The sequence below is a fragment of the Ylistrum balloti genome, unplaced genomic scaffold (genome assembly GCF_031769215.1).
Source record: "Ylistrum balloti isolate Yb309-2 unplaced genomic scaffold, AGI_CSIRO_Ybal_v1 Utg369860, whole genome shotgun sequence".
Taxonomy (NCBI): Eukaryota; Metazoa; Mollusca; class Bivalvia; order Pectinida; family Pectinidae; genus Ylistrum; species Ylistrum balloti.
In genome coordinates, this window is record NW_026782008.1 from 568,928 (window position 1) to 585,827 (window position 16,900).

The window sequence follows — 16,900 nt, forward strand, 5'->3', positions numbered from 1 at the left end:
ATTGAAGTGAATAATAAAATGGTATTACATTGTAATACTACATAGCCTTTAGCCTCAGTGTTATCTTAGGAAGTTATCTCTTTATTTTAATCGTTATTTCCAATGTCATATCAATATGACCGAAGCAAGAATTATTAAACATCGAGGTTTAAAAAAAACACAAATTCAAAGAAACGTATGGCATAAATTTAAAAACTAGAAATGTCCTATCTATTGAATTAAAGTTAGACTAATTCCTCTCGTGTTATCGTAATGGTGCTGAACTATAAGTCTTATTTTAATTGGGTTGGATCTTGTACATATATATATCACAGGTGTACATTCACTGTATAACAAGGCAATGGGTATCAGAACGAGTCAGTACGAAACAGGCATGACCTAAATGTTCATTTCTATACCTATACCTAATGTACATACAATTTCGTACGACCTGTTTCACGTATTCACTCAGGTTGTTTGCACTTCATTATAAAGACAATTTTGTTAATATTTGCAGTGTAAGTTCCATCACAACAACGAATCGTGTTGTGAAATGTCCTCATCGTCTATCAATAGATTAGGGCCTGCCGATGTATGTGGTTTTTGGAAGACTGGACACACATAGGGCTACCTTCTGATTGGCTAACTACTCAACAACTGATTGCACGTCCTGCATACACACATACTGTAGGACAGATTATTTTACGCTATTCTTCAAAACTGAAACATTATTACTTCTAGGTAGTGCCAGGCATCCCTAACAATTCAACACTAACCATTAGTCTCCGACGTCAGAATCATCAACATGGATTGCACGTGCCTTCACGCTCCTCGATATAAGAGACCTCTCTCATAGCGCAGCACAATCCAACATAACGACACCTAGACATATCAGAACTTCCCGAACTAAACTCTCACGATCTGTTTTATATTTTAAATTGGGCAACCGGATTCTCCTGTGACATTTTATTATATTCTAGTCGAATCCGGGTTGATAAAACGACCCAGTAACGCTATCTCGTACCAAATTTAGTGATAAAGGACCCGAGCGTTATTTCAAGACGTCATAACAATACCCCAGGTTGATAAAACGACCCAGTAACACTATCTCGTACCAAATTTTGTGATAAAGGACCTGGAAGTTATTCCATGACGTCATAACAATACCCCAGGTTGAGAAAACGACCCAGTAACACTATTTCGTACCCAAATATAGTGATAAAGGACCCGAGAGTTATTTCATGACGTCATAACAGTACCCTAGGTTGATAAAACGACCCAGTAACACTATCTCGTACCCAAATATAGTAAGGACCTGAGATTTATTCCACGACGTGATAACACTACCCCGGTTTGATAAAAGGATCCAGTAACACAAGTTCGAAAGTCACAAGCTATAGGACAACAATGGACTTCCCGATATATTTTGTTGTGTATTATACACTACACTGCAGCACTTAACACTACTGTATCCTCTTAAGTTTATCAGTCGAATGAAATGGTGTTTGCACTGTCATGTCTCGCAATGCATATGCGTGTTAATTTTGTTGAAGATAACAGTAGTACGATTTTTTTATATCTTTTATCATAATTTTTTTCTTTTGACGAGTATTTTGCTACCAGTGACAGGTAATGCTGGTTTGCAAAGTAAACATGGAAATGTCGTATGATATCACAATTATCGACATGCTTTTCGGTGAATGCAATAATTTATCGACCTGAGAAATTGATGTTATCCGAAGCGGAACGTCGATGATTGTATAATTAATTATCATTATTTTTTTATCAAACTTTAAGGGTTTTAAACAAGTATAACTACAGTGTATATCGGACAATAGGGCATAAGCTTCAAAGTTTTTTTGAGATCATTAGCGGCAATAATGTTAAGAGATGATTCTTTGGGAACATAATGCATTCTGGGAGATAGCAGTATTCAGCATTATTCTGTTAGCTATTCTGAAGTTGAACAATAATTTGTTTGAAAGTTGGGTATTTTTTATTTTTTCAATCAAAATTTGATCTTGTTTAGTGATTCTTTTTGTTTCTTTTTCTTTTCTCGTTTGCGATCAGAATGGGCAGGTGTATATACGGATAAACGGACAGACACGAATGATGGCGAGAAGGGAGACACACTGGATTTTGCGGTATCTATGGAACCGGCATGTTACACAAAAAATTTGGGTTTAGACTTCTAACAGGGGATCGAATCAGACAGTTTATTTCTGAACGAGAAGAAAAGTATAATTGATTCTTTGGCAATGTGCACACGTCATCAGAATGTTTCCCCTTCGTAAGCACTAACTTGAGACAACAATGCCTCTTCATGGCCGATACCAATCAATTTTCTCTCTGCGTTTGTCTGTGACATGCTAGCAGACCGAAATCCAATCAGTAAAGGATGACGACGAAATCTATTAAACACTGAGGTAAGTGTTAACTTTCCAACTTCAAAGCACATTCCCGACAGCCGGGCACTGGATTGGATTTGTACCGTCTGAGTGCACCGTCATACGACACAAACTGAGCAGACGACACACACTTGCAAAGTAAATTAAGATAAAATTATATGATTGATTTTGTCTAGTGTGCAAGATTTTAAGTTCCTTTCTATCAGATGGCGTTGGTGTGAAGACATATAAAGCACTTGGACAATTCTGCGTCGCGTCTAATTCAAACAAGAAATGGAAGAATTGGTATTCGGGAAAGCCCACAACCACTATAGTATCCCTTACGTGGTCTAGCTAGCCCAGGTAACGCCCGCAGTGGATTCCTTCATAACTTGGTTATTTTGAAGAGAAGCCTACTAGTGATCTACAGAGACTGCTGAAACTGCCATTCATCACCCAAAATAAAAGATATAAGGGAATACTTTGGCTTCTCCTCGACACAATACCGCGGTTAATCGTGACCCAATTGTTACTAGCATACACGTCGCCATGGTCCGAGCTACTGACCTCTCCAAGTATTTCTGTGACCTAGGAATAATTTTATTAACGTGTGATTTTCCCATGACCTAAAGAAAGTCATGCTATCGTGTTACGTTTTTCTGTTCTGTTCACCGTGATATCACGTGACATTCCCGTGACCTTTCCCGCGATCTTTAATAAAGCTGTGACACCACATGACTTTCCCGTGACCTTTCCCGCGATCTTAATAAAGCCATGACACCACATGACTTTCCCGTGACCTTTCCCGCGATCTTAATAAAGCTGTGACACCACATGACTTTCCCGTGACCTTTCCCGCGATCTTAATAAAGCTGTGACACCACATGACTTTCCCGTGACTTTCCCGTGACCTTTCCCGCGATCTTAATAAAGCTGTGACACCACATGACTTTCCCGTGACCTTCCCGCGATCTTAATAAAGCTGTGACACCACATGACTTTCCCGTGACCTTTCCCGCGATCTTAATAAAGCTGTGACACCACATGACTTTCCCGTGACCTTTCCCGCGATCTTAATAAAGCTGTGACACCACATGACTTTCCCATGACCTTTCCCGCGATCTTAATAAAGCCGTGACACCACATGACTTTCCCGTGACCTTTCCCGCGATCTTAATAAAGCTGTGACACCACATGACTTTCCCGTGACCTACATACAGCCATGTTTTTATGGAGTGACTTCCTTGTCGCCCTTCAGATGACTTTTATGACGTCAGTTTATCAAGCTACTTTCTCATAAACTGCATAGAGCTGTGTTTCCTGGTGATTGCCCTTTGACCTACATATAATTCAATTTAAGCTCATTTGCTAGTGACCTACATAGATATTTTTTCACACGAATTACCCGGACTAAAGTGCTCAGATCTGGATTTACAACAGGACATTAACATGTAACCAGCTGTAAAGTACTACTGAATCTTAACACTTGTGTCGGCATTCGATCCAACAAGCATGAAGGTGATACAAAATTAGAACTAATCTGAACCATTTATCTTTGGGTTTTTTTATCTTTTAAATATTGAATTTTGTATTCCATGTATAGCTGTGGTGTCGCCTGGAGCTGATATCACCATTGTTGATCTGAGAATCGCTGTCAGAACAGAGAAGAATCAATGTCGACGTCTGCATCAGGTAATTAGCAGGTCGGACAAATCTTCTAAGAGTAGTTTCAAAACGATTTAATGCATAACATCCAAAAACAACACGTGAACTTGTTAAATATTTACGGTAGCTGGTTCATTGTCCTGTAGGACGTTACATCAGATCCGGGAAGATAGATTAAATTCCCGCCATGTTTAGGTAATAGGCACATAATTGTGAGTAGATACATAACAGTGCACAGATGATAAGGAGTATTGCAACTGTAGAAAATCATTGAAATCAGAATGAAAGTGCCAAGTGAGGCCTTCAGGAACACCCGTACGTACACATAAATTACTTTGCTTTCCGTCAGTATCTCGACAATAAACCTACATGTAATTGTTTGTAGCATTAGTTTAGACAAAACGAGTCTCTAGAGGCGGCTGCTAATGCTGGCGTATCTCCTTAGGGTGGCTGATGTGAATTTGCTTAAACATGTTTTTTTCGCAGTGGCAGAATGCAATAACAAAAAAAAAACTATAACGCGAAAGGTTTCAGATCTGTCCGTTCCCTCCCCCCAATATAACGAAATCAAGTGTGTTAGTTTCTTTTCTTGTCAGCGCTCTTTACCGCTCGCTATCACTGTCCTATGTCTCGGCTGGAGGTCAGACTAAAGATATCACGTCTTGTACAAAACAGTGATAAAAGTGCAATATTGAACCTACATCAACGGCAGGAAACGTGTGGAAGCAGGCGGTTGTCGCTGTTGTGATGTATTGTCCAGGAATTCCGGAGACTTCCTAAACTAAACTGTTCTATGATGTAGTCTAGGACTGACCACACTTTGATTTTGATATTTGTTGCACTAGGGCGACTGGGTATTACTGAACACGGATAAAAGTACAGAACCGGTTTCGATGAGGGTAAGATGGATATTAAATAAATTAGATATTCGCTGACCAATTAGTATCATGTTGCTGATTCAGAAATGACCGTACCGGATAAACGCAACACTTTAATTGATATTCCTAATAAAGATGAAATTCCAAAAATTACCACAAGCCAATGGCGTTGGCCTGGAATAACTTCATTTAATTAACTTGAACAATTGCTTCTATCGCGATGATCAACTGACAAATAGATAAATGTACATCTCAAATATTAATTAATATTGGTTACTTGGCTATAGATTTGAGTTCTCCGAACAACGCTGCCGAACAGACGGTTTCAGATTGTCTCACGTCAGATCATAACTAGAGTAAATCACTAAAACACGTTGGATTGTCTCCCCTTTGTCAGATAATCACTAAATTACATAACTGATAACGAAGTCTGGTGTTGTCTCCCCTTCAGCAGGTCATAACATCACATTACTTGTAGCGTAATCACGGGTTGTAGACCCTTCTTTATGCAATGACTAGATCATATCACTGATAGCGCAGTCATGGGTTGTCTTCCCTTCGTCAGATCGTAGTCATGGACTAGATTACGCCACTGAAAACGAAGTCTGGGGTTGTCTCCCTTCGTCAGATAGCCGTGTCGGATTGTCTTCCCTATATCAGATCTCTGTGCCATAGTCTGGACTAATCTTTCTCAGATATAAGTAACTTGTGTATATACAATGTAACTGTTTGTTAGATTAAGGGTAATAATAGGTACAGGTCTATTCCACGTGCACCTGGAAATATCATAATCTACATACACCTCGGCTCCACCGACAAACTTCAGTTCACACAAGTAGAGTTTTTTCCCGGTTGAGTACGAGTTTTAAAGTTATATGGCGTATGTTCAGGGCCCACAGGTGCTCTGTACTCTACCATAACTGTATCAGATTTCAATCCTAAGATTTTCAAAAACAAAAAAAAAAAAAAATTAAATACCTAGTGTTTGTATAATTTAGTCATGTGCACTTTAAACATAATGTGTTACGTTACTGAAATAGGTAGACGGCTGCTTCCATACGCATAATTTTGATTTGAGTACATTCTATTTATATAAAAACATAGGCATATAAAATAATTTTTAATTTTAATTGAAATCAAATGATCAAACTGAATTAATTCCTTACGTAAGGTCTCGTTCGATAAGGTCAAGGTCGTTGTCACAAAACAAATATTGGTTAGACAGTACAGGAGCAGGAGACAGACCAGAAAGTGACGGCTTACACTGTCGATTATGGATCATAGTTGAAATCAGGATAATATCGACATAAGGAATGTAAATATATGTCGTGATAGCGCTGTCCTAGTCGTATAAACGATCAGGATATAACTGTGTGGTTTGTCTTCATGTCGACACCCATCAAACCGTGGCGGTTTGTGTTTCTGGTGACGTTGTCACGTTACCTATATCACTGTGGACATGCGATGGACCTCTCATATGTTGTTCATTAAGGTACCCACTAGCTGTAAGGAGACTCCCTCTCAATATGACCCTGACTGTTAGTGGGATTTAAAACCCAATAAACAAACAATTGACCACACCTATTAATATACTACGTGACCGATGAGCACGTGCTGCGTACATACACTAAGCTTGTTCCCGGATATACAACTTGTACAATTACATTGACTCCAGATGAAAGTATTTATCTAATTCTTATTTTTTTTCTATTTATTTATCTTAATGATTCATTTATGAATTCTAGATAAAAAAAATATATTAACATCATTTTACTAATGTATATAGGCGATATGGTATTACTTATCAGGAGTGTCCTGGGGGAATCCAAATTAGTACACGGAAATTTGGGGTTATGTAGAATTCTAGGCAACATAATGAGGAAAGAGACATAGTAAACAACTTTGATTTTCGCTGGTCGATGATAAAATAAAATGGAATCTGTTACTTTTCTAAACAGGAATGTAAACATGATATTTTTGAAAGATTTAACAAAAATAGTAACCTAATCTTTCAACGTAAAATCTAATCCATACGGACGAGAGAAGAACATCACCGCTGTAGATATAAGGCAACTCTTCACAAGTTTCATCTAAAGATATCTAAAATACAAATATCAGAAAAACTGATTGACACTGATAAAGTAAAGAAAAATAGTTACAAATATCTGATCCCTACTCATGATTATCAGTCATGTTTAAACAAAGCTGTAAACATTTGATGTCAATAACCTTTGACTAAGACGTACAGAAGAAATATGGCTATACATGTATTTACTAAGAAAGCAAAAGATATGTACATCATATAATAGAATAATGACAATGCGAATTCCATGTCGTAATCAAATGTATAAATATAACGGTTTGAAGCACAAACATTTTAAACGATGTTACGTAAGAAATTTTATTCAATTACTCATTACAGAAAATATTAAAGGGTTTTTAGATTTACAGAGACTGAAGTTGTTATTAGCTTAAGACCAGATGAACTGTTTGTACTCCGATAAATACACATTGTAGCCTGTTTTTGGTTGATGTGAATGGTGATGCTGAGTAGGTGTAATTTTCCGTAACTACGTTACGTCATCGATCGCCGTAATTACAATGTACTTGTATTTTCAAAAAGATTTTCAGTAAGGATGCGTTGTTTGTGAACGGTTGTTACGTGGTACGGGACAACTCGTGGCCACTGTACTTACTCCTTCTATTACAACACACCTGAACGTTCATCTGAATCGGTGACGAAACAGTGTCACTTTACATAACCTAGACGACTTTGGGTGCACTGAAGACGTCTGGGATTTGCTCGGTGGTATTCTCAACTGATGTTCAATATTCAAGATGTCAGTTATAAAGGCACACCAATCATATAACTCCAACACAGTTGTAATTAGTAATGTATACATACGTATCGGGCAGTATCATGAATCACCACTCTATTCTAAATCATTTTTTCTGTTATATTCGTTTTGCAAATCCAAAAGTTTATTTCTAGTTCGTTTTTCATTTTTATTGTTATTTATATAAATGATGGCGGATCATTGCTCTCTCCTTTTCTGACCAAAGCTTTGGCGTTAATGGACTTACGTTATCGGTTATTATCATTTTAGCATCAAATAAAACGACATCACGATGGATCATGTCTGTATAAACAGGTGGAGTACAATAAGCTGTAGGAAGTAAACACGCAGTGATAATACTGTAAAATTATCTGTTTTCGTTGGGTTCGTTCTATGTGCTTTGATCCACATTTTGCTCCTATGTATCCCCCTCACAAGCCTCCAGTTTGTCAGATACTCCCTTTTCTTACCTTAAATACACTTATATCACTAACCTTATTTAGTGGAAACCTAAAACAAAACATGTATTAATACTAAAAATTAGCACTACCTGTCGCAGTTACATGCCCCCGTTTTGTCTCACCCTAATATAAAGCGAAAACAATCATAAATATGTCGGCGGTCTAAAGAACGCAACATCTCAATCCTGCAACAATATGTACAATATAGAGGTCTATTGTGCTAATATTTGTATGTAACATACAAGTGTGATGATTAATTCTTACCCACAGAGGAACATACAGGCAGGTGGATTAAATAATAAACACCAAGAAACATACAGGTGTATTAATTTAATGTCGCACACCGAGAAAGTGTCAAATGATTCGTAGGTAACGCATGCTTGTTGATTAATGTCACACACCAAGAAAATGTAACATTACTCACTAAGGAAGTGTCACGTGATTTATAGGTGACATACAGGTGTATTGATTAAATGTCGAACACAGGCACATGTCACATGATGTCATGTAACGTACAGGTGTTTTGATAATTCAGAGTGTGGTGACAAGCGATTGGATGGACATCGATGTAATGTATCATATAAATGTAAAGATCTTACATTTTATACTGATCTGTTAATGTAAAATGATTAAATTTCAAATCCTATACAAATGTGTTTCATGCAGGTGTATGGCCGAGAGAAATAAGAAGAGGCCCATGGGGCCTGCATCTATAACTTCATTGTGTTCGCTGATATTGCCTTATCTTAACTAAAACTATTTTTGAAAATGACATGAATTTTCCTTATTAAGACCCGCCCTTCCAGTACCATTGGGCATAGTTCCATCGTTTATAGAAAGTCGATCCCTCCTTGCACAGGGATGCTTCAGATCAAACTAGGGCAAAATCCACGCATTTCTACAGAAGAAGGATTTGAAAAAAACTATTCCCTATTGGCCCCATCTCTTCGCCCTAGGTGGTCAAGACCCACTGTTTATACAAAACTGATTCCTCTTTACCCAAGGATGCTTCACACCAAAGAGGGAGAGTCCTCATTCCTACTGAAGAAGGAACATTTCAAATAATTTAATCTGTTTCTCCTTACAGTGGGGAGGGCTGACCTATAATTTATACATTACTTATTTCTCTTCAATTATGGATGTTCCAAACCCAAGTGGGACAGAATCCTGACATTCAAACAGAAGGAGGCTTTTAAACATTTGCTCTATTTCTATGTATTGTACACAGACCCTCCTGCACTAGGGGGGCGATACCGACAGTTATACAAAATTAAATTCCATTCACCCAGGGATACTTCAGACCAAATTTATACTGTTTGTACTGTTCTACTGTGTACTCTATGACATGAACTTGTTGGTGATTAACATTAATCTGGTAGCAGTACCGATAGGTATTACCTGATATAAAACTGATTTACACAAGTTGGATAAGTTAATCTATTCGAGGAATTAAGTTAAATGCTGGTTGATATATGTATGGTACGGTAACAATGATTGAAGTTCACACCATATCATATTGCGTGAGGTACTGCTTGTTTGATTTACGGCTACATGAATGTAATGACGGTATTAATTTTGTCACAATTATTATGCTCGAAATAGACGGCTGATCCGTCTGCCGTGTTTCATACGACACAGTAATACCAACATGTTCGTGTCTATTCACAGGTATTTGTCACAATTTATTATGCTATATTTTGGCTACTACGTGATTTAACTTGATAACTTTATTAGAAATCTATAAAGCGACAATTCATAAGAAAACGAATTGCGTCCGATACCTGTATCTATTAAATCATGGCTGACGTCACAGTCTATCATCCTTCACGTGCTTGTCTACTGCTCCGTAATGATACGATCAACTTACTGTATTCATACAATATGCACTCTTTGATTGATTATTTATATCCGTATGCTTTGAAGCCTCGTTCGACTAACTATTTAAACTATGTGAATGGTCTGATGAAAAAGTACACCTCGGGGTTAGTTTCATAATTCCTAGTGAAATTGTCGGGGCAAGAGCCCTGATCGCTAAACTCTCTCGTTAAGACACTTAATCGTTAAACTCTCGGGGCAAGACTCTTGATCGTTTAAGTGAGACCTTTGATTGTTGAGCCCTCGGGGTAAAAATCTTGACCGTTAAGCTCTCGGGGTAAGATTTTTGATCGTCAAACCCTCGTACCAAGAATCATGATCGTTAAACTATCATGGTAAGATTATTGATCGTCAGACTCTCAAGGGGAAGATTCTTCCTTGATAGTTAAACTCTCTAGTTAAAACACTTAATCGTTAAACTCTCTCGGTAAGACTCCTGGCCTCACTTGTATAAAACATCTCAACTTGAGATTTCCTCAAGTCGAGATTTTCCTCAGCTGATATCTCCTCAAAAACGGCTTGTATAAAATTTTCTCAAGGAACAGGAGGAAGGCATCGGCTAGGATGTCCTGAAATTCCTTGAGGAATTTTCATACAAGATATTTTCAAGGAGATATTAGCTGAAGAAAATCTGGGCTTGAGGAAATCTCAAGTTGAGATGTTTTATACAAGTGGGGCCTGATCGTTAAACTCTCTGCTTAAGACACTCGATTGTTAAACTCTCATGGTAAGACTCCTGATCGTTAAACTCTCTGGGTAAGACTCCTGATCGTTAAACTCTCTGCTTAAGACATTCGATCTTTAAACTCTCTCGTGAAGTCTCCTGCTCGTCAAACTATCTAAGTAAGACTCTTGATAGTTTAACTATCTAGTCGAGACACTTGATCGTTAAACTCTCTAGTTAAGACACTCGATCGTTAAAGTCTCTGGTTAAGACACTCGATCGTTAAACTATCTAGTTAAAACACTCCACCGTTAAGCTCTCAGGGCAAGGCACTTGATTATTAGCACTTTGATCGATTAACTATGAAACAGTGAAGATAAGTAAGCGAAAAATCTCTCAGGGTAAGATTACTAAAACTGAAAACACCTGATTAAGAAACTAAACTTGAAACTCGCGGGTAAATATAAATTAAAGTAAAAAAAAACAAATTAAGTAGCTAAACTTAAAACTAGCGGGGAAAGATCTTTTAAAAAAGAAAATTACAGGTCAGAAAGTAAATTCTCGGGAGGTATTGTCGTAGTTACATGGGTTACCTGGTTTTTAACGCTATAGTTCTAATACAACTTCGATTTACCGATCAATTAAACTTTTAAGATCTGTGTATATGGATATACGCTGTGTTACATGTACGAGAGCCGTCTGGACAAATCACTTCATTCAATTAGTCTCTATAACGTTACATATAATCTCCGTGTAATTAATCCTCACAACGTACTAATTTATCTGAGTGTAATTAATCCTCACAACGTACTAATTTATCTGAGTGTAATTAATCCTCACAACGTACTAATTTACCTGAGTGTAATTAATCCTCACAACGTACTCACAACGTACTAATTTATCTGAGTGTAATTAATCCTCACAACGTACTAATTTACCTGAGTGTAATTAATCCTCACAACGTACTAATTTATCTGAGTGTAATTAATCCTCACAACGTACTAATTTACCTGAGTGTAATTAATCCTCACAACGTACTAATTTACCTGAGTGTAATTAATCCTCACAACGTACTAATTTACCTGAGTGTAATTAATCCTCACAACGTACTAATTTACCTGAGTGTAATTAATCCCTACAACATACTAATTTACCTGAATGTTATTAATCCACACAATTCACAATGATTAACCTGAATACGATTAATCCCTACATCTTACAATGCTTTACCTGAGTGTATTTAATCCCTACAAGTAAGTAAGATACCTGAGAGTAATTGATCCCTACAACCTTTTTATTTACCTGAGTGCAATTAATCCTTCAACTCACAATAAATTATCTGAAAGTAATTTATCCCTACAACTTATTGATTTGCCATAAGATACTTAATCCTCACAATGTTTGACACTATTTTACCCGAATGTAATTTATCCTCTATACACGAGTTTGACAATAGTGTATACTATAAAAATGTAGAGTCTGTCACCTTTATCTCTATTCTACCCGAGAAATTTTAGCTTTGGTAGGGTAAACGTCCACTGAGTAATATCAAACGACACCTGTAAGAGATGTTAATGTAGGATTATCAGCAGACACATGCGTGCGCTGCGTCGATTGCATTACATCAATTTTTACATCAACGTGATATCAGTGGACACGTGTCTAGATACTAATTTAACAGGGATATCAGCCGACACGTGTCTAGATACTACATTAACAGGGAAATTACTCAACACGTGTCTATATACTACATTAATAGGGATATTACTCAACACGTGTCTAGATACTACATTAACTGGGATATCAGCGGACACGTGTCGAGATATAACATTTACAATGTTATCAATCGACACGTGTCTGGATATAACATTTACAATGTTATCAATCGACACGTGTCTATACAATACATTAACAATGATATCAATCGACATGTGTTTAGACACTACATTAACAATGATATTTATCGACACGTGTCTAGATAATACAATAACGGTGATATCAATCGACACGTGCCCGTGATAGTGTTTATACTGTTGGAGTGTGCCTCCGTATTTGACACTTACCTGAAGCATATCCCGCCCAGGACACGAGGAGAATAAGATGTATTGAACAATGACAGGTCGCGTATGTATCCATGAGTCTGAAACACAATATCATCCCATAGCACACACATGTAGACACGTTTTTCTCAAAACACTTGATGTTGTTCAGGTACACGTATGTAGAAAAAGTTTAATGGCCCGGGGGTAGGGCGATAGATATAAGTGCACAGGTTATGTACGGTAAATAAAGACACGGCCGATATCGTCTGCCAAAAACACGTCGCTTCTCCATACTACGTGACTACTATGCCTATGACGGACGATGGTATGAATGAAGTGATTATTAGGCTCGTCTGTATAAGTTATATTGGCATCACATGACGGGACCGAGAGGAGGGACCTAACTAGCGACAGATCTACCTGGGCTGTAACGGTGCGTTCGATTAAGATATAAAATTAACATAACAATTGCGGACGCATTTTGATTAATGAGTTCCATACACAGCCAACATACAGCGTAGTAGGCGCCGTAGTAATAGTTTACACTCAGGCTGTGTAAGTAGTGTTCTGATACCTGTAATAGGGCCGTAGTAATAGATTCCACTCAGGCTGTGTAGGTAGTGTTCTGATACCTGTAATAGGGCCGTAGATATACTTTACACTAAGGCTGTGTAGGTAGTGTTCTGATACCTGTAATAGGGCCGTAGTAATAGTTTACACTCAGGCTGTGTAGGTAGTGTTCTGATACCTGTAATAGGGCCGTAGATATACTTTACACTAAGGCTGTGTAGGTAGTGTTCTGATACCTGTAATAGGGCCGTAGTAATAGTTTACACTCTGGCTGTGTAGGTAGTGTATGATACCTGTAATAGGGCCGTAGAAATAGTTTACACTCAGGCTGTGTAGGTAGTGTTCTGATACCTGTAATAGGGCCGTTGTAATAGTTCCCACTAAGGCTGTGTAGGTAGTGTATGATACCTGTAATAGTGCCGTAGAAATAGTTTTCACTAAGACTGTGTAGGTAGTGTATGATACATGTAATAGGGTCGTAGTAATAGTTTTCACTAAGACTGTGTAGGTAGTGTTCTGATACCTGTAATAGGGCCGAAGTAATAGGTTCTGATACCTGTAATAGGGCCGTAGTAATAGTTCCCACTGAGGCTGTGTAGGTAGTGTATGATACATGTAATAGGGCCGTAGTAATAGTTTACACTCAGGCTGTGTAGGTAGTGTATGATACCTGTAATAGGGCCGTAGTAATAGTTTACACTCAGGCTGTGTAGGTAGTGTTCTGATACCTGTAATAGGGCCGTAGTAATAGTTTACACTCAGGCTGTGTAGGTAGTGTTCTGATACCTGTAATAGGGCCGTAGATATACTTTACACTAAGGCTGTGTAGGTAGTGTTCTGATACCTGTAATAGGGCCGTAGTAATAGTTTCCACTAAGGCTGTGTAGGTAGTGTTCTGATACCTGTAATAGGGCCGTAGATATACTTTACACTAAGGCTGTGTAGGTAGTGTTCTGATACCTGTAATAGGGCCGTAGTAATAGCTCCCACTAAGACTGTGTAGGTAGTGTTCTGATACCTGTAATAGGGCCGTAGTAATAGTTTACACTCAGGCTGTGTAGGTAGTGTTCTGATACCTGTAATAGGGCCGTAGTAATAGTTTCCACTAAGGCTGTGTAGGTAGTGTTCTGATACATGTAATAGGGCCGTAGTAATAGTTTCCACTAAGGCTGTGTAGGTAGTGTTCTGATACCTGTAAAAGGGCCGTAGTAATAGTTTACACTAAGGCTGTGTAGGTAGTGTATGATACCTGTAATAGGGCCGTAGTAAGTAGTGTTCGATACATGTAACAGGGCCGTAGTAGTGTACGATACATGTAATAGGGCCGTAGTAAGTAGTGTATGATACATGTAATAGGGCCGTAGTAGTGTACGATACATGTAATAGGGCCGTAGTAGTGTACGATACATGTAATAGGGCCGTAGTAGTGTACGATACATGTAATAGGGCCGTAGTAAGTAGTGTACGATACATGTAATAGGGCCGTAGTAGTGTACGATACATGTAAAAGGGCCGTAGTAAGTAGTGTATGATACCTCTTATAGTGAAGTGATATCTATTATTAAGCCTAATTACGTAATGTATTATACCTGTAATGGTTCTTGTAATATTGCCATATAGGTGTTTTACTGGTTCATATAATATTATGAAGTGTGATCATTTTGATAGAGCCGTTATATATAGTGTATGATACCTGTAGTATAGATAGAGGGAACCGTTCTCACACATTCTAAAAGGCCAGGTAGTATAGCGAGAGGGAACCATTCTCTCACATTCTAAAAAGCCAGGTAGTATAGCGAGAGGGAACCGTTCTCTCACATTCTAAAAAGCCAGTTAGTTTAGCGAGAGGTACCGTTCTCTCACATTCTAAAAAGCCAGTTAGTATAGCGAGAGGGAACCATTCTCTCACATTCCAAAAAGCCAGGTAGTATAGCGAGAGGGAACCGTTCTCTCACATTCTAAAATGCTAGGTAGTATAGCTAGAGGGAACCGTTCTCTCACATTCTAAAATGCCAGGTAGTATAGCGAGGGGTAACATTCTCTCATATTCTAAATAAAGCCAGCTAGTATAGCAAGAATGAACCGTTCTCTCACATTCTAAAAAGCCTGTTAGTATAGCGAGAGGGAACCATTCTCTCACATTCTAAAAAGCCACTTAGTACAGCGAGAGGGAACCATTCTCTCACATTCTAAAAGGCCAGTTAGTATAGCGAGAGGGAACCGTTCTCTCACATTCTAAAAGGCCATGTAGTATAGCGAGAGGGTTACATTCACTCACATTCTAAAAAGCCAGGTAGTATAGCGAGGGAACCGTTCTCTCACATTCTAAAAAGCCATTTAGTTTTGCGAGAGGGAACTATTCTCTCACATTTTAAAAAGGCAAATACTATAGCGAGAGGGAATCGTTCTCTCACATTCTAAAAAGCCAGTTAGTTTAGCGAGAGGGAACCGTTCTCTCACATTCTAAAAAGTTAGGTAGTATAGCGAGAGGGAACCATTCTCTCACATTCTAAAAAGCCAGTTAGTTTAGCGAGAGGGAACCGTTCTCTCACATTCTAAAAAGTTAGGTAGCATAGCGAGAGGAAACTATTCTCTCACATTCTAAAAAGCCAGGTAGTATAGCGAGAGGGAACCATTCTCTCATAAATTTCAAATGGCAAACACTGTAGCGAGAGGGAACTATTCTCTCACATTCTAAAAAGCCAAGCAGTATAGCTAGAGGGAACCGTTCTCTCACATTCTAAAATGCCAGTTAGTATAGCGAGAGGGAACCATTCTCTCACATTCTAAAAGGCCAGGTAGTATAGCGAGAGGTAGCTATTCTCTCACATTCTAAAAAGCCAGGTAGCATAGCGAGAGGGAACCGTTCTCTCACATTCTAAAATGCCAGTTAGTATAGCGAGAGGGAACCGTTCTCTCACATTCTAAAATGCCAGTTAGTATAGTTAGAAGGAACCGTTCTCTCACATTCTAAAAAGCCAGTTAGTATAGTTAGAAGGAACCGTTCTCTCACATTCTAAAAAGCCAGGTAGTATAGCGAGAGGGAACCGTTCTCTCACATTCTAAAAAGCCAGTTAGTATAGTTAGAAGGAACCGTTCTCTCACATTCTAAAAAGCCAGGTAGTATAGCGAGAGGGAACCGTTCTCTCACATTCTAAAATGCCAGGTAGTATAGCGAGAGGGAACCGTTCTCTCACATTCTAAAATGCCAGTTAGTATAGCGAGAGGGAACCATTCTCTCACATTCTAAAAGGCCAGGTAGTATAGCGAGAGGTAGCTATTCTCTCACATTCTAAAAAGCCAGGTAGCATAGCGAGAGGGAACCGTTCTCTCACATTCTAAAAAGCCAGTAAGTATAGCGAGAGGGAACCATTCTCTCACATTATAAAAAGCCAGTTAGTATAGCGAGGGAACCGTTCTCTCACATTCTAAAAAGCCAGGCAGTATAGTTAGAAGGAACCGTTCTCTCACATTCTAAAAAGCCAGGTAGTATAGCGAGAGGGAACCGTTCTCTCACATTCTAAAAAGCCAGTTAGTATAGT

At 38.4% G+C, this 16,900-nt stretch overlaps 1 protein-coding gene across 1 annotated transcript in view; it reads right to left on the bottom strand.

Annotated features, from left to right (window-relative positions):
• The window catches only part of LOC132545875 (follistatin-like), a 54,102-nt gene extending 41,039 nt beyond the window's left edge, over window positions 1-13,063 (bottom strand). Inside the window, exon 1 of the mRNA XM_060209546.1 lies at window positions 12,810-13,063. Within this exon, the coding sequence (XP_060065529.1) occupies window positions 12,810-12,903 (94 nt within the window). The 5' untranslated portion in view covers window positions 12,904-13,063. The remainder of the gene's footprint in view (window positions 1-12,809) is intronic.
• Between the last annotated feature and the right edge of the window lie 3,837 nt (window positions 13,064-16,900).